Below are 19211 nucleotides of genomic sequence, written 5' to 3'. Positions count from 1 at the left end.
CACGAGGCTCGGAGGAAGACTCAAATGCACGTGTGGAATAATAAACGGTAAAAAGTATTCCTAGTCTGGCCTCTAAGACTAGCTCAAGTGTTGCATGATGATTCTGTTTTCCTGGTCATGGGCATGTCTATGCCAGCAACTTTGAGGGCACAATGTTAAGAGAACATTTGTGTTGAATCGACCCGGATTGATGTTATGCTATGAGATTCATTCGTCACAAGTTTATTGGTACATAACACAGAGATGGTTAACGTTTGCATGATTCCTTAGACCATGAGAGTATCGAGTTTCTTCATGCTTGCTTCATGAACTTTGGGGTTGTTAAACGTCATCCGTAAATGGGTGGCTATTACGGCGGCTTACGGGTTCATGGAAAAGTGTGTCAAGTAACTTGATAGCTCAAGATTGGGATTTGCTCCTCCGACGATGCAGAGATATCTCTGGGCCCTCTCGGTGTTACGGTATCCATCATCGCCTGGCCAGACACTTTGTGATTTGATCACGGGGATGCCGGAACACAATAACGAGAAAAGAGAACAATACCGGTAACGAGGTAACTAGCATAGTGGACAAGTTGTTGATCCACAGGAATGCCAACATGTCTCACCTCGGGTATTTGTAACATATCGCGAAGCAACAGGAATAGCACACGGCAACTGGAGGTTCACTCGAATATTTATTCGTGTGGGTATAGGGGTCAATATGGGTGTCCACGGCTCCGATGTTGATCATTGATCGGAAGGGGTTCCGGGTCATGTCTATACTTCACCGAACCTATAGGGTCACACGCTTAAGGGTCATCTATCTGCTGAATACTAGACAGGGAGTCTGAGAGAAAATCACCGAAAAAGTTTCGGACACCGAAAAGTTTCGGACAGCGGAATCGTACCGCAGAGAGAGGTCATCGGATAAGTTTCGATGATACCGAAAAGTTGTTTCGGGATACACCATTAAGTCAAATTGGTTACGGCACATGCCTGATAATTCTTGGAGGATGCAAGAATCATTATGGAAGCTTTTTGGAATTTTCTGAGATAAAAACCGGAAATGTTCCGGAGCTGCCGGAGCCACTTCAGATGCGTTTCGCAGATGAAAATCACTAAAACCGGAATTGTTTCGGAACATGTTGAAAATCATTTTAGTGGTTACTGGAAATGTTCTTAGCCCACATAAATATTTTCAGTTCGATTAGACGCTGAAAAATGTCGTCGTGAATAGTGAAAATCAGCTTTATGGTTACTTTATGGAAAGCCACCTTTTGGGGCTTTGCTCCAAAAGATCTTGGGGATGACATGGATGGATAGGAGCCATTTTTTGGGCCCCTCATGGGGGTGTGGCCGGCCACATGAGGTATCCCCCCTTGGGGACCCTCTTGTTCCTTGGTTTCACTCCTAGGTCCTTGTGGAAGGACTTCTTTCATGTGCATTTTGGGTTTTTTGTGAAACTACCCTACCCCCTTGGGATTTCCTATAAATAGAGGTGGAGGGGCAGCCCTCCACATCCATCCCTTGCTCTCATACACATGCCATGCATTATCTGGCTTCTTCTCTCCCTCCCACGAAAAGAGTTTCGTAGAGCCGTAAGGCTGTCTGGGTTCCGGCAGGAACTAGTTCTGGACGGCGAAGCCCTGCTGGATAGATGACACCGTATGTGTGCAACTCTGTAGAGAGTCGTAGTTTCGGTCTTAGTTCGTGAGTGCCTCCCTAACGGCTGTCCGTGTGACCGTCCGAGTTTCGAAGGTCCTCCCGAAGGGCTGTCCGAGTGACCGTTCGAGTTTCGAAGGTCCTCCCGAAGGGCTGTCCGCGACACCGTCCGGGGGGGCTGTTCGACCGCCTCCCGGAGGGCTGTCTGAGGAGCAGATGAGGGTACACATCCTCGCGGTTGGGAGGTTGTAAATCCTAGCTGCGGGGATCTGCACCGCCGATCGTCATCGACTCTACTTCCCGCTGCGCTACGAGTCGGTAACGAAAAAAGATCAAACCATGTATGCAGTCTCCATAGTGGTCCTGGGCTGGTGCGTAGGTCGGAAATTTTTTGTTTTCTGCTGCGTTCCCCTACAGTGGCATCAAGAGCCGTGCTATGCGTAGATGCAGGTTTCGATCTAGAATACATGGAGATGTATGGGTATTGCATAATATAATTAGGTAGTAGATGAGATCTATTGCTGAAAATTATTTATGCGGGTGACAGATGAAATCTGTTACCCGAGGTTCTTGTTGCTTCCCTAGAATTTGCGTTTGCTCAATCTCGAGACAGCATGGTGGAATTTGACAAAGTTCTGGCAATCCGTGATCCTGATTGATCATGGAAGTGCTATCAGTTCTTTGGGTTCTGCCGTAGTCAAAAGAAAGATGAAATTCGCAGATGAAAGGGCATTGCAGATATGATCTGCACGGGGGTCATGCGTATGACGAAGTTTAGTATGGGGCTCGAGATTTAATTATCCCGTGTTTCATACACCCCGAGATGTTAATCTAGCAACCTGAATAATCATACTTGATGATAAAACGTTGGTAGCTGCGGTTTAAGTCAAAACCTTAGAAGCCACGTAAAATAAAATTTTGCATAAACCTATTAGAGGCGTCTAACTTGGTTTTGCAGGATGTGCATGTGATGTGGTATAGCAGTGCTCATACTAATTCGATTATGTATGAGATGACTATATGATGTAATTTGATTAACATGACCTACGTGTCATGATTCGGCATGATGGCTGGAGCCATATGATTGCATTTTAATGACCTGCGTGTCAACCTTGTTGTAATGCATTATTTTATTAGCTATAGAGATAGCAATATTATCTGGTGCATCGACAAGGTGGTGGCAATCTTCGTGAAGGTGACCACCGACGCGAATGCCGAAGACGAAGAAATGAAATACTTCTCCGTCAGAAAGGGCTATACCATATCATGCTATTATGAATTGCCTGAGATGTTTATCCCTTATGATGCACCCTTCTTGATTGCGCGGTAGTCGCTTTTATTAGGGTGATCTCTCACTTAAAATATCAAGTAGTTAGTGTTCTCCCAAGTGTAGCACCATCACGGCACCTATCTTTTCGGGGTGCGCCATGGATGCATGGGTACGAACGATTAGAGAAGTGTGAGGCGGGTGAGGTCAGACCTCGCAGCAAGATCACTTGGTTGTCTTGACGTTCATGGCAGGATCGTCCTGAGCTCGGAACACACGCATCGAAAGATGAGCAAGAGTCACATAGAGATGTGATCGGCAAGTTGGCCTACCGATTAAAATTCCCGTTATGAGATGATGATTCTATGGCGATGAATTGAAGTCTGGATCTTGTATCACTCAAAATTAATTGTGAGAGATATTGATTTGAGTGGGAGCGCACTGTTGAATTAACATGTTTAATTCTCAGTGCAATTAATTATGAACAGTGTCTAAGTGTTTCTTGCAAAATAGTTGTAGAATAATGGCTCGCGTTTCCACCTTCCCTATTAAAATTGAATAACTGTTAAATATCTGGTTAAAACTTTACGATTGGTAACGTAGTATGAGGATTGTCCTCAAAAGTGCCGAGAAGGACTTTGTCCTATCGCATGCTTTCCGTATCCTCCCGCTAAAGCTATGGATCATGTGACTCTCGTCCTTCAATCCAAAAGCTATAATTCCGTTTCAGTCAAGTGCAATATGTTTGCTTCCATGAAACCCAAACTTCGAAAGTTGGGATAGTTATATGATATTCATGGAACTGAAAATTATTTTCAGATACAAACAAAGCAATGTTTGTTTGCAAGTATTAGTAAAAGTGTTTACTATGCATTTGACTGTTGGGAAAGGGATCCAGAAGAACGCCTATCATATAATGAAAGGTGAATAAAACAACAACTTAAAGAGAAAGGAAGTGTCCAAAGGGTGTTAGTATGACTTACACGCCTAGGTAGTCCGGGGCTAACGCCACTCTTAAGTTGGGTGCTTCTTTTGCGAGTAGGAGAAATACTAAAAGTTAAACTGTTAGAAGTAAAAAGGCAGAAAGAAAGATGACTGGAATATCCAGCTCATGTATGAATGTCATACAAGTTTTTGTTGTATAGTAGGCTGGTCAAAGATATAGTTCTTGGGAATTCTGGTTAAACATGTTAATCACTAATTCTTGGGTATTGTGAGTTAATCACAAAGATACCCGCTCGATTGCATTCAATTGCGAATCACTGTAAGAGCTACTGTGGCCTAAAAAGACTAGCCAGAAATGAGGTTAAGGTACACACAGGGAACATAGTAAATGTTACTATACCTTCCATCGGTGTATTGCCATCTGTATTTATTTTCATAATTCATTTAGAGTTTTACAAACTCTATCCCATTGCATAAGATATCTTGCAAGAAGGTTGTTCATAAGAGAACTTTTTATGTTCGATGTTATGAATAACACAAGGGCCATACTTTTATTATGAATGAGATGTATGTTATGAATATTGATAATAATACAATACCTCTGGGTTTACTTTCATAATTCATTTTAGAGTTTCATACACTCTAGCCCATTGCACAATGTTTGTTGCAAAAGAGTTGTTCATAAAAACAACAATTGTTGTTAAGTATTATGAATAACATAAGGGCCATACTTCCATCATCGATGGGACGTATGTTATGAATATTGAGGGTAATATGATACATCCATAACACTGACGCTAAATGTCGCAAGACTAAAAGAATACCACACAAGTGTGGCACTACATTTGGTCACATTTGAGAAACCCGCATGGAAAATTCCATTATGATGGATTTTGAAGTCTTTTTGATTTTGAATCATCTGACACTTGCAACTTTCCTCCGAAAAGTGAAGTGACTAAAATACCGTTCACAGGCCATAAGGAACGAACAACAAACTTATTAGTGATCATACATTTGATGTGTGTAGTTCAATAAGTGTTGTTAGTGGTGGATTTATTTATCTGCAGAAATGACTCAAGTAGATATGTGGATATTTACTTGATGAGACGTAAGTCTGGATCTTTTGAAATCATTCAAAAGGTTCTCAAAAATAAAGTAGAAGTTATTGTAACAAGAAAATTATGCTTCTGCAATTTGATTGCACAAAGGAATATTTGAGTTACATGTTTAGCGAATGTCTGATGAGTTGTGAAAGGGGTTTCATAAGTTGCACCTCCCGGAACACCACTGCAAGTGGAAAGTCCGTGGAGATGTAATCAAACCATTTATGACATGGTAAGGTCAAAGATGACATAAATAAATTTGCCATTATCCCTTTTAAAGTGATGCTTTAGAGACTGCGGCTTTTACACTGAAAAGAGCTACATCGGGTCTGTTGAAATGAAGCCATGGTATGGTACGCCCAACCATGTTGTATCTTTTCTTAACATTTGGAATATGGGGCTTGTGTAAAAGGTTACAAACCTATTCCAAATCAGACAAGTGCTGCTTTGTAGGTTATCCCAAGTCATTGGGTATTCCTCCCTCACTATACCGAGGCAAATAGGTTTGCCACAAAGAACGGTATGCTTTAAAAGAGAATGGTTCTTTCTAAAAGGTGAGTGGGAGAATAGCGCAACTCGACGAGATAAACAGTATTTTCATCAGATCAAAGGAAAGAGACCTTGGAAGTAATTCCAGAGTTTCCTACTACGACTGATACGGAAGTCTCTACAATAAAATGTATGAACTTCGGTCGAACTTGCAGCTGAACCACGTAGGCAAGGCTCGTGCAAACCTCTCAGGTGCGCAAACGAGATATTGTTGTTAGACAACATTATACCTACGATACACAAGGAAGCGTTGATGGGCCCTGACTCCGGAATTGGCTAAATGCCAATACAACCCGAGTTAGTTTCCATATAAGTGATTCAGGATTAAAACCTTGATACACCTTTCGGAAGACTTAGAGTCTAACGAATATTTATGGAACTTAAAACTGATACGGATAAAATGTTTTATCCATAAAGCTCGACTTGTTGAAATAACAAGTTCAAGAGTTGACTACGATGAGGTTGTTTTCATCGTAGCGATGCTTAAAGTCGGTTCGGGTTGAACTAGCAATTATTACATATTTCAATCATGAGATATGAAACATGGATGATAAAAGCATTTCCATCTGATGGAAATGAAAGCTAGGACTTGTATATGATACAGTCCAAAGTAATTTGTCGATCCAGAGGATGCTAGTAGGTATGCAAACTTCAGAGTTCCAGCAATGGACAGAAGAGAGCAAAATGGAGTTGGAATCTTCGTGTTTTGATGAAATGGTCAAAGGGGTTTTGACTTCATCAATGGGTAACGAAGATGCTTGTAATTCAAGAAAGTAAGTGGGAGCGTAATAATATTTCTAAAAACCTTATGTGCTTGGCACATTGGTAATTGGAAATAAATTTCTTGACACGAATTAGGACTTCATTTGAAAATAGTTTTTCGATGAAGTGCTTAGGCTAAATAGCCTCAATATTAGGCATGATGATCTATGGAGATAGATTTACCTAATGGGGCTAAGCAATGAATACATATTGACAAGATGCTAAAACCTTTTAGCATTTAAAACGCCAAGGAGTGATTCTTGCCAAAGTCACATGGAAGGAGTTTTTGCAAGACTCGGTGTCCCAAAACACTGATGAGTAAAATACATGATGCAGATTCCACACACTTTTGTGTTTGGATTAATCATGTATTCCATGGTATGTAAAACAACCAGATATGTCCAATACTCCCAAGGTGTTGCGAGTATGGATACTAAAGTGATCAAAGTACTGATCGTGGGACAACAGTGAAAGATGTCATTGAGTACTAGAGTAAGTACTGATGATATGTTTTCTTGCAAGCGGAGATCATGAAGAGTTCGTTGTAAAATGTTACATCGATAGTCTTCATATTTTCACCGTGCGATTTTCGATTTAAGTTAAGGGTTTTGTGTAACACACAATGTGGTGGCACAGTTAGTTGGAATTTGTTCAAACTAGTTACTGTGGCGAATTCTATAACAAGGGCTAAGTATGTTGACGCTTTAGAAGCGACAAAGAAGATGTTGAATCATATAGTTCATTCATGAACTTAGTATAGTTCCAAGATGGCTTTTGACAATGGGACACTACTGCAGGTAGTTGCTCCATAACTCAGTCTGAGGAATCCAGGTTCGACCTGTGATTCACATACATACAAAGCCAAGTCCACACAAAATATGAATTTTGTGAAAACGTGAAAACACGAGGACATACAAAGATACACACGGAACTGAAGTCGTCAGATCCGTTGGACATCAGGCTATACCACAAGCGAAGCATATTTACACTGGTGTTCCACAGGTGTGAAGTGCATTAGCATAAGCTAGATTATTGACTCTAGTGCAAGTGGGAGTCTGTAGGAGATATGCCCTAGAGGCAATAATAAATGATATTATTTATCTCCGAGTTCATAATTATGTTTATGTTCCATGCTATAACTGCAATGATTCTCGAGTCTGCAATATCCACGAGGCTCGGAGGAAGACTCAAATGCACGTGTGGAATAATAAACGGTAAAAAGTATTCCTAGTCTGGCCTCTAAGACTAGCTCAAGTGTTGCATGATGATTCTGTTTTCCTGGTCATGGGCATGTCTATGCCAGCAACTTTGAGGGCACAATGTGAAGAGAACATTTGTGTTGAATCGACCCGGATTGATGTTATGCTATGAGATTCATTCGTCACAAGTTTATTGGTACATAACACAGAGATGGTTAACGTTTGCATGATTCCTTAGACCATGAGAGTATCGAGTTTCTTCATGCTTGCTTCATGAACTTTGGGGTTTGTTAAACGTCATCCGTAAATGGGTGGCTATTACGGCGGCTTACGGGTTCATGGAAAAGTGTGTCAAGTAACTTGATAGCTCAAGATTGGGATTTGCTCCTCCGACGATGGAGAGATATCTCTGGGCCCTCTCGGTGTTACGGTATCCATCATCGTCTGGCCAGACACTTTGTGATTTGATCACGGGGATGCCGGAACACGATAACGAGAAAAGAGAACAATACCGGTAACGAGGTAACTAGCATAGTGGACAAGTTGTTGATCCACAGGAATGCCAACATGTCTCACCTCGGGTATTTGTAACATATCGCGAAGCAACAGGAATAGCACACGGCAACTGGAGGTTCACTCGAATATTTATTCGTGTGGGTATAGGGGTCAATATGGGTGTCCACGGCTCCGATGTTGATCATTGATCGGAAGGGGTTCCGGGTCATGTCTATACTTCACCGAACCTATAGGGTCACACGCTTAAGGGTCATCTATCTGCTGAATACTAGACAGGGAGTCTGAGAGAAAATCACCGAAAAAGTTTCGGACACCGAAAAGTTTCGGACAGCGGAATCGTACCGTAGAGAGAGGTCATCGGATAAGTTTCGATGATACCGAAAAGTTGTTTCGGGATACACCATTAAGTCAAATTGGTTTCGGCACATGCCTGATAATTCTTGGAGGATGCCAGAATCATTCTGGAAGCTTTTTGGAATTTTCTAAGATAAAAACCGGAAATGTTCCGGAGCTGCCGGAGCCACTTCAGATGTGTTTCGCAGATGAAAATCACTAAAACCGGAATTGTTTCGGAACGCGTTGAAAATCATTTTAGTGGGTACTGGAAATGTTCTTAGCCCACATAAATATTTTCAGTTCGATCAGACGCTGAAAAATGTCGTCGTGAATAGTGAAAATCAGCTTTATGGTTGCTTTATGGAAAGCCACCTTTTGGGGCTTTGCTCCAAAAGATCTTGGGGATGACATGGATGGATAGGAGCCATTTTTTGGGCCCCTCATGGGGGTGTGGCCGGCCACATGAGGTATCCCCCCTTGGGGACCCTCTTGTTCCTTGGTTTCACTCCTAGGTCCTTGTGGAAGGACTTCATTCATGTGCATTTTGGGTTTTTTGTGAAACTACCCTACCCCCTTGGGATTTCCTATAAATAGAGGTGGAGGGGCAGCCCTCCACATCCATCCCTTGCTCTCATACACATGCCATGCATTATCTGGCTTCTTCTCTCCCTCCCACGAAAAGAGTTTCGTAGAGCCGTAAGGCTGTCTGGGTTCCGGCAGGAACTAGTTCTGGACGGCGAAGCCCTGCTGGATAGATGACACCGTATGTGTGCAACTCTGTAGAGAGATCGTAGTTTCGGTCTTAGTTCGTGAGTGCCTCCCGAAGGGCTGTCCGTGTGACCGTCCGAGTTTCGAAGGTCCTCCCGAAGGGCTGTCCAAGTGACCGTTCGAGTTTCGAAGGTCCTCCCGAAGGGCTGTCCGCGACACCGTCCGGGGGGGCTGTTCGACCGTCTCCCGGAGGGCTGTCTGAGGAGCAGATGAGGGTACACATCCTCGCGGTTGGGAGGTTGTAAATCCTAGCTGCGGGGATCTGCACCGCCGATCGTCATCGACTCTACTTCCCGCTGCGCTACGAGTCGGTAACGAAAAAAGATCAAACCATGTATGCAGTCTCCATAGTGGTCCTGGGCTGGTGCGTAGGTCGGAAATTTTTTGTTTTCTGCTGCGTTCCCCTACAGTGGCGGTGGTGGTGGTCGTGGTGGTTCACCTACACCTCCTTCACGCCATTCGACGCCGTCCCCCGATCCACAACCTCCGGCGGGTACGACGCCCCCCAATCCTCCTCCGGCGGGTACGACGCCCCCCAATCCACCTCCGGCGAAGAAGCAGAAGCAGGCGGACAGCAAGGAAACCCGCTCCTGGACTATTAATCCGGACCCTTATGTACCTAAGACCACAAGGGTACCGGAGCCATCACTGAAGCCTCTCCTCCCAAGGCCTGGGGAACTTAGTGAAGCTGAAACCAAATTGGCCGCGTCTGCTGATTATGAGAAATGGAAGGCGGATATGAAGGCGAAAAAAGAGCCTGAGCCCAAGAAAGTATTCACTGAGAAGCAAAAGAAGTGGGCTAAGGATTTTTTGACCACACCGTCCCAAGCCGAGCTGAATATGCCTGACGACTATGGACATGAACTTCGTAGGCAAGCAAAAATATTGAAGGAGGAGAAAGAAGAAAGTAAAAAAAGCGGGAAACAAGTTGACCAGCTCGGGATGCAGAAGAAACAATCGATCCCCCCGCTCATAGTGAAAGCCGGTCCGGAAGCGGACCCCGAGATCATAGCAGCTGCGGCAGCACTTGGATTGACTGTAGTGAGTGCCATGAAACAAGCGTCCGAGATGGTTTTGACTCTTCGTGCCTTCTTAGGCCTTGAGGATGCGCCAGTATGTGAGATAGCATTACAATATGTGCGGAATGGGCCTCTCGTCGAGCCTGCGCGGGAAAAGAGTCTACCACCACAAATGCGAAATCTGCTACGTTGGTACAAGCAATTCATAACATAGGCCGACAAAGAATATATTTATGCGGATGTTACAGATGAGCATCACACCAAACGGTACTCTGTAGAAGTTCATATGAGTGAATTGTTCCAGCTGTTCAATCTGCGCGACCTCGACAAATCTATGCTGAGTTGCTACGTTCTGTAAGTGATTTATTTCTACCTCATCTCGTTCTTCATTGCCTGCACTATATATATATATTGTCCTAACTATATTGTTGCGTACGCTATTATGCAGATTGAAGATTTGGGAATGCAAAATAAGAAACATCCATGATGTTGGGTTCATTGACCCACATATCGTTAATGGACATGTGTTACAACATCACCCCGAAGACGTGGAGAAAGACTTGTACAAGTTTCTTAGAAAGCATCAACTCAAAAGTCATATTCTATTTCCTTACCATTTTGGGTGAGTGTTTCTCTCTTGTGCCCATTCTCTTTTGTTTACTCCATGCATGGTATGTCTAATCGATGAGTTATGCATGACTGTGCATGTAACGTGTCCGCAGGTTCCACTGGATTCTGCTAAATATTGAACTTCACACCTCCAGAGTTCTAATCATGGACTCTATGGATTCGGATCCAAAGCGTTGGGCCGACATGAGAAAAATGCTGCAAAAGTAATTATTTTCAATCATTTGAGCTCTATATCGATCGGTCTCTTTCGTTCATTTCCTAATATCAAGTAACTAATAACTCCCTTGTTCATTTAATTTTCTTTGCCCTGTAGGGTTTGGAGACGGTTCTCAGAAGAAATTGTCGGTAAATTCAAACATGAGCTAGATTTCAGAAGGTTAGTTAATGTGGATAAGCAGCCACCGGGGACCAATCTATGTGGATACTATGTTTGTGAGAACATCCGGAGACACACCTCTGAGCGGAAGGCATCGGATAGCGTGCGGAACGCGACGGATAACTTGCGGAGGAGGCTTAGTCCAGAAGCTCGCTTCCGACCAATTCAAGAAGAATTAGCAGGATTTTTCATGAGGGAAGTCATCAATCCTAAAGGAGAACACTATACCGAGGACGAAGAAATTTATATGCATACCCGAGATTGAAACTTGTACGAAGTTGTATATGGTCATCCATCCTAATTATGTATGCAAACTTGTTCGAAGTTGTATATGGTCACCCGAGATTGAATATATATTATATATTCCTCTTGAATTCTTCTTGTTTGAAATTTCATATGCATGTATATAGTAGCGTAGAATATGTGTACTGAAACTTTATCAAAATTAAAATAAAACACAAAATATAATATAAAAGAAATAAAACACTCCAAACTAAAAAGAAACCAGGTTTAGGGGGGCTAAAACCCTAAACCTGCGGAGGAGCCCTTTAGTCCCGGGTGGCCACGAGAACCGGGACTAAAGGTCCTCCGCCCCGACGGACCACGGGCGTCCACGTGGACGGGCCTTTAGTCCCGGTCAGCCACAAGAACCGGGACTAAAGCCTTTAGTCGCGGTCCGTAAGAGGCGCGACTAAAGGAGGGGGGGTCTTTAGTCGCGCATATTTAGTCCCGGTTGCACAGCCGGGACTAAAGGCTGTTGCGAACCGGGACTAAAGGGCTTTTTTCTACCAGTGGTAGTTCACTGAATTTTTTCCTTTCATCATTATAGAGCACTAAAGTTAATTGAAGTTTGTTCTATTAGTAGTTAAATGAATTTTCTTCTACACTTAGTTTTTGAATTAGCTTGTGAAATTTGGACATGTGGTTGCTCGTGTATATTTGGAGATGTGTTGCGGTGTCGAAGATGGATATTTGAACACTGTTTCCAGAGAATGAAGCCGAGTGGCCTATATTTTGCCGGAATGTTGATTCATTTCTGTTTCGGAAAATTTCAGGTGCTCGATTTGTCCACTTTTTAGCAAAGGTCATGCCGAAATTTTCCGTGAATTTCGGCATGACTTGTGCTACAAACTAGGACATATCGAGTGTCCGGGATTTGCCGCACTGGGAAGGAGTCAACGTTCCTGCAAAACATAGGACTTTTTTTATGTCATTATTCATTTTATTAGGTCTAGAATTAATTGACTAGATTTAATCGTAGGAAACATCGCTAGCAACGATGAAGGACAGGGTTCTGGTGATTGCGACAATGTCTACCTGGCGGCAGATGAATTTTTTAGGGAAGCCGATGATCAACGGTTGATGTTGCTGGGCCCACCTGTCACATCAGAGACTGAGACCGACATCGAGACCGGCGCTGAAACTGAGGCCGGCGATGTGACTAAGACCGGCATCGAGACCGGCGCTGAGAATGAGACCGGCGCCGAGACTAGCGGAGCCGGTATAGAACCAAAAGCAAATAGGCAACGGCGCCCAAACCAGCTCATGACTACTAGACTGGTGGTCACCGAGGTGGACGATGGCATTTTTGAGCCAAAAGCGCCTGTGGAAGCGCGCGCGTGCTACGACAATCAAATAGGCTGTATCCTACGGACAACCGCCACCATCAACGATGAGAAACTACATAAGATAAATAATATGAGGCCCTCCCTCCTAAATAAGTTGCACCAGATATTTTTGTTCCCGGGCCGGGATGAAAAGGAATATAAAAATCCAGATGAAGACCCGGCAATGAAGAAGATAAACAAACACGCCATGACCAAGTTTAGCGATGCGTTGGCCGCCTGGAAAGCAAGGGTGAAACATCGGATCGTCAAGAAAACGGAACCCTACTCCGAGATTGTAAAGGATAATCCGACAATCATGGAAGATCAGTTTCAAATATTCAAGGCAGCTTGCGAGGCCGAATCTGCCAAAAAGAAGTCGAAGTACATGAAGGGGCTTCAAGAGAGGAACATGGGGTCCCACCACATCGGAAGCCGTGGTTACAGCGGGAAGAGGTCCATATGGGCCAAGGAGGACGCGGAACGCTAAACTCTGGGCATCCTAGACCCCTTGGCGGACTTCACCGTACCGCAGGAGCGTGACGTCCTCAGGACCCGACACCATTGGGTCCCAGTCAAGAAGGTTTTCGAGACGGACCCGGTCACGACGGAGTTCATGAGACTGCTCGCAATTTTAGTTTTTGATCAATTCGACTGCACGTTTAGTCATATTTGCAAACGATGCTTGTTCCTTTTGTTGAGAGAGCAGCACAGGATTGCGGCCGAAAATGACTCGCCGTCTGAAGCGTTGGCGAGGCCGAAGTGGGACAGCCCATTCAACGGGGCGTTGAACATGTTGAAAGGACTCCCGGTGGAGACTCGGCCGTCGTATGGACGCGTGCACGGTGTCGGAGACGGCTCCACGTGGAAGAAGTACTACCGTGAGACCACAGATGAGAGAAAGGAAAGACGGAGGTCAGATGAAGAAAACATCAACAAGAAAGTTGAGATTGCGGTTGAGAAGAAATCAACTGAGACAGTCGCAAGAGCATACGCTGACGCAAAACAGGCGGTTGCAGATATGTCAGGTGTCTTGGTGCCGGCCGTTCTCAGTTGGGGCAGGCAAAATCCAGAAAAAAATGCAGCGGACTTTCCCCTTGCTGATTCTTCGGGAGCAGCTCGACTAGCATTGCACCTGCACCTGCTCCTGCACCGGCTCCCACACCAGCTCCTACACCGGCTCCCGCACCTGCTTCGTCTTTGGCTGAGCTCGACGCCCTCACGGTATCTATCACACCGGCCCTCTTCAATAAATGTATAATCTCCCGTTTCCGTTGCCTTTTCGGACGTCTCACGTCGCAGACATGTCTTTGCAGGCCGACATAACCCCGTGCACCATATTGTACACCATCGGCGACCAGAAGGTGGACGTGGGGAAGGCGACGATAATGAAGTCGAAGGAACCATTGTTCCATGGCCGGCCGATCCCCCAGGACATCTTCAAGGTTTCCGTGGCCAGTGTCAAACCGGGCCACGAGAATTTGGCTCCTCCGGTACTAGGGGGGATGACGACGAGACCCTGCGGCGGCTTGGTGGTTTCAATGGGTGGGTCCTGTTGTGGCCAAAGACTGCTTCGTCTGGAGGTGGCCGGGAGCACACCCACGAGCACGAAGTTAGGTATGAACATCAACACCCCACCTACCTACCCAATTAGTGTCGGCTGTCATGGTGGGTGATAGCGGACGGGGTGGGGAAGAGGCTCCATTAGTCGCTGATGACGTCGCCATAGATGAGGATGAGGATGACGATGACACTCAACAATGTCTCAATACTGGCGCCTACTCAGGGTTTGAGCGTCATGAGTCGGTGCCTGAATTGCCGCCTACGGAGGCTGAACGTATTATAGACGACCTTCCAGTACCAAAGAAGCATAGGAAGAGACCGAGGAAAGGGAACAAAGCTGCTTCTATGATCAAGCCGCCTCAGCAGCCTCGGGTTCAAGACCATATACCTATCCCCGGTGCGGCAAAATGGCATATCCCCGGTGAACCAATCCTACCTGAAGCAACGCTAGGGGCCAGATTCGGAGATCTAAGGAGACTTCATAAAGATATGCTGCGGATAGAGAAATGCCTCATCGCCTCGAAAATTCCATGATACCCACTCTACGTAGTTAACGTGCCGCAGCAAAGGTCGTACATCGACACATTCCCGCGGAGAAGTTCTTCCTTTGATTTATGACATAATGTGACATGGTGGGGTCTCGGACATGCGAGGGCGGGGTTGTGCGTGGCACTAGGGCCTAGGGCACTTTGCTGGGCATTGTTCGTGTGCCCATGGACAGGGTAATGCGCAGAGCTCGCGCTCTAGCATACCAACCCCCTGGTCAGCAAGGCATCTTTGGCCCGGATAGTCACGGGTGGTCCCAACCTTGTCCAGTAGCTAGGGGGTGATGCACTGGACGTGTGGGTAGCTGGCACTCGCTTTGGAGAGGATTGGGATACCAACTGATCTTTCTAGAAGTTCCTGGGTATGTAGTATTTGCGGTGTACCAATTACATAATACCTCTAGCTGGGGCCTGGTTGTGATCTTTGGGGAAGTTGGTTCAGCCTCTAAGGTGAGTCTCTAGGAAAATATTTAGTTCATTTGCACACTTCTAGCTGGTACTTGCTGTGCAAGTTGAAAAAGGGTATAGAACGTAAAAGGGAGAGGAGGGGCTCAAATGCAAAAGTTCCTAGGAGGGCCAGGGATCTTTCTGGAGTATATTTGACCCAAAGAATTTATGAGAATTATTTGACGATTTATGGATAGTCAGAGAAGTTAGTTTTTTCACAACTCAAGTGCTATAGAGCACATATTCTTTTAGAAAAAGAATAAACTTCTTTAAGTCTGAGATATGAGCAAAAGTTGAGATGTTTGCAGGTGAATAGTAAATAGGGTAGATGGGTTTTAATAATTTCTAGATCTGCTAAGTCCATAAGAGTTGATTCCAGAAGAGGCAGAACAAAAAGCAGAAAAACCAACTAAAGAAGAAGAAAAAGGAAAAGGGACACCAATCAGGGTGCTACAATCGACATCTATGTTTGCGTGGACATTGAAAATTGACCGAGCACTGATAAGGAAATGGTTGCGATTGTGAGCAAGACCATTTTTACATCCAGTTAAATATAGATGTGAAGTGTAAATACTCATTCAAGCAATGATAAGAAAATGGTTGCGATTGAGAACTGGCTTTAGTCTAATATAATTCTCAAATTATGACTTTCACTATAGTGTATTTGTATTCTAAAATTAATGGAGCATTCTTTGCCGCCTTTGTGCAAGTCGATTATTATGTTATCGATCATAGTTTCCTTTGATTAGAAGACAACATGGATGCATGTATTGTAGTTATTCCTTGCTTGCATTGCAGCACCCGATCAACAGGGGGGCTACCCAGCGAGCTAACTTTCTATGGTGACCTGTCCATCCGTGTGTCGACAAGGTCAGGTTACCCTTGCGGTGCTAGGTCGCCGTTGTGAGGCACTGCGATGAGGTCCGCAATCTCAGCGGCACTGGGCTGCCGCTGGGAGCTACTGAGGAGAACACGATGACCACGCATCTCGGGTGGCGTGGGCCGCGAGCGAAATCAAAACTTATATTGTGTGGAATGGTAGCGGGCAGGGGTCGGAGATGCTATGAACGGCAGCAACCGCTGCCGGGATGTCCTCCTCCAATGACGAGGATATGAAGCCGGCCATTGACGATGCAAATAATCATGACTGATTTCACGAGCACTACTTTTTCTTAACATTCAATTTTTTTGTATGTTGCGATGAATTATTACATTACTTTTAACATGCTCTGCCAGTTTTGATTATACGGATAACATAACTATGACGGGACATTATAAAAACACTAGTGATAGTCATGAGTTGTTCAGTTATATTAGCTACAAGTTAGTTGTGAAAAACTTGTGTATTTTCTCACCATTTTATAGGACGGAAGTCACCAAAAATCAAATCTGTACAAGAGGTGTGCATATATCAAACTTGACTCACGGATAAACTTGCTCAGATTGTACTTCCAAATATTTTCATAGAGATACTATTTTATATAGATAATATCACCCAAAATAATATGAAAAATAGTCTGATAGTCCAACTTTTACAGTGAGAGATATTCTGGTTCGGTAAAGGTGCTAGATATTCATATTACTATATCATTGCCACGTCTATATGGAAATAGCTTTGGAGCGTGGATATGGAATAGCTATCAGCTGCAGGTCAAACTTTCTGCTTAAGGTGATACCAAAATTCTCAGACATGTCCACCGACTCTGCAGTAGGCCCGTTGGGAATCACCCAGCCGAAGTGGTAGAGAAGATTTGCCAAGACCATCTCCACGGTTGACGTGCCGAACAACATCCCTGGGCATTGCCTTCGCCCAGCCCCGAAAGGGGTGAATTCAAAATGTGTCCCATAATAATCCACCTTGTTGTTCTGAAACCTCTCTGGCTTGAACTCTTCAGGATTGTCCCAATATTTAGGATCCCGGGAAATTGCAAAAACATTAACAAAGATATTAGTTCCTTTAGGCATGTCATAGCCCATGATTTTACAGTCCTCTCTTGTCTCTCTTGGGATGAGGAGGGGAACAGGAGGATGCAACCTAAACACCTCCTTGATGACCATCCTCATGTAGCGCAGCTCACTAAGGTCGGTACTCTTGATGACATGTCGATCTTGACCTAGCATTTCCCGGACCTCTAGCTGTGCCTTAGCCATAGCCTCAGGGTTATTCAACAGCTCTGACATAGCCCACTCTAATGTGGTTGCTGTGGTCTCGGTGGCAGCTCCAAAAATGTCCTAGAAACAACGGTATATAAGGTAAAAAAGACAAATAAAGATTTGAAACAAAATATGACATATATATATATATATATGCAAACATAAACCATTTCATCAGTATAACTTGTTTTTTTGAAGAAAAAAAAGTCATGCATATTTTTGTTTGAATTGTGACGTGATGAATTTATACTTTGCATGCCTACAGTCTGATGATGCAGTATTTTGGATTAATCAAGTCATCCACATGCCGTAGGTAAACCGCTTCACTGGAGGACATGGTCCATATATTAATTCCAAATATTTTCCCGTTATATTGCTTGGACCGGTCAGTTATAACTTTTATTCAAGTCAACATAAAAATTTGTACGAAATATCCAATCAGTAAAGTTATTATGGATACTTGCAAAAATTGTACTCACAAAGATAACGACGCCGATAATCTCTGTGGTTAGAGGGAAGGATAACGAGTTCTCTTCCTGCAGCCTGAGTAGCACGCCCAGTAGGTCCTCATGATCGGTGCTGCAGGCATGGCGGTCGGTTGTTCGCGCCGCCTTGCGCCCCTCGATGATGTTAGAGATGATATGCTGGATACGGCCGTAACTCCTCCTCATGTGGCGCTCTCCATTGCTTAGCCACCGGACCAGCCGTGAGGATGGGAAAAGGTCGACGAGGCAGAAGCCGCCAATAAGCTTGATGACCTTGTCCAGTTCGCTGAGATACTCGTCCTGCTGTGTGAACTTGCCGCCGAAAACTGTCCGCGCCACGATGTCATTGCTGAGCGCCGCCATCTTGGTGCTGACGTTGACGGTAGCACCCGCGGCGGTGATGGAACGGAGGAGGTTTTCTACCTCATTGGCCTTGATGCCCTCCATGCGCCTCACCTGCTTAGAGCTGAGGAGTTCCACGACGCAGATCTTGCGCATCTGGCGCCACCGGTCCCCGTAGGAGCCGAAGACGATGCCCCTGCCGCCACAACCGACGATATCCTGCAACGGGCCTTGCGGCCGACTTGCGAAGGCGAGGTCGTTAGTCTTCATCACCTGTGCCGCCGCCTCGGCGCTGGAGACGATCACTGCTGGGACCTCGCCTAGCCTGAGGTGCATCAATGGCCCATGCCGGCGAGACATCTTACTCATCCTGCGGTGTGGGAGGACACTAACAACGTGGTGGAGGCTGCCGATGATAGGAAGAGTCCATGGCCCAGGAGGCAGTTGCTTCTTCTTGGGGTTGCTCTTGCCGCCTAAGAACTTGAGAAACCAGAGGGCTAGTATCGTGGATACGCCAATGAAACACCAGCTAAACCACCCTTCCATGGCCGACAACTTATTGGAAGTGCCGTGATAACCAACCTGTTGGCTGCTTGTTGCTTCGAGAGACGTGATATATATATGTTTGAATTTATGATATAGAATAATTAATTTCTGGAAGGCCCATGAACGGTATGGCACGTGCAACGCTTAGTCCCCTCCCACATGGAGTGTGCGGTTTCAGTGAGATATGTGACGATGAAATTCACTGAATTACAATAATTTCAGTAGATTACGAAATATTTACATTTCAATCAAATATTCCAGCCATTTGAGCTGTACACAAGAATTCAAATAAATTTCAAAATTTACAATTTTTTTTTGAATTCAAGTGAATGTGTGCGTATGGTAGAATTTACATTTGGCGCCCTTCCCCTATACAATGACATTGGCGGTAGCGTGGCCGATACGTCTGCCT

At 44.8% G+C, this 19211-nt stretch overlaps 1 protein-coding gene across 1 annotated transcript; it reads right to left on the bottom strand.

Moving 5' to 3' along the window:
• Window positions 1-16718: 16718 nt before the first annotated feature.
• LOC123123991 (desmethyl-deoxy-podophyllotoxin synthase) lies at window positions 16719-18838 on the bottom strand. Its single transcript, XM_044544680.1, has 2 exons — window positions 17906-18838; window positions 16719-17504 (listed from the first exon to the last, which is right to left on the bottom strand). The coding sequence occupies exons 1-2, from the start codon at window positions 18797-18799 to the stop codon at window positions 16872-16874; spliced, it is 1527 nt and encodes a 508-aa protein (XP_044400615.1). The 5' UTR covers window positions 18800-18838; the 3' UTR covers window positions 16719-16871.
• Window positions 18839-19211: the final 373 nt, after the last annotated feature.

This window comes from Triticum aestivum, chromosome 5D, assembly GCF_018294505.1.
Source record: "Triticum aestivum cultivar Chinese Spring chromosome 5D, IWGSC CS RefSeq v2.1, whole genome shotgun sequence".
NCBI classification, from domain to species: Eukaryota; Viridiplantae; Streptophyta; class Magnoliopsida; order Poales; family Poaceae; genus Triticum; species Triticum aestivum.
This window is presented reverse-complemented; position numbering and strand designations above follow the sequence as displayed.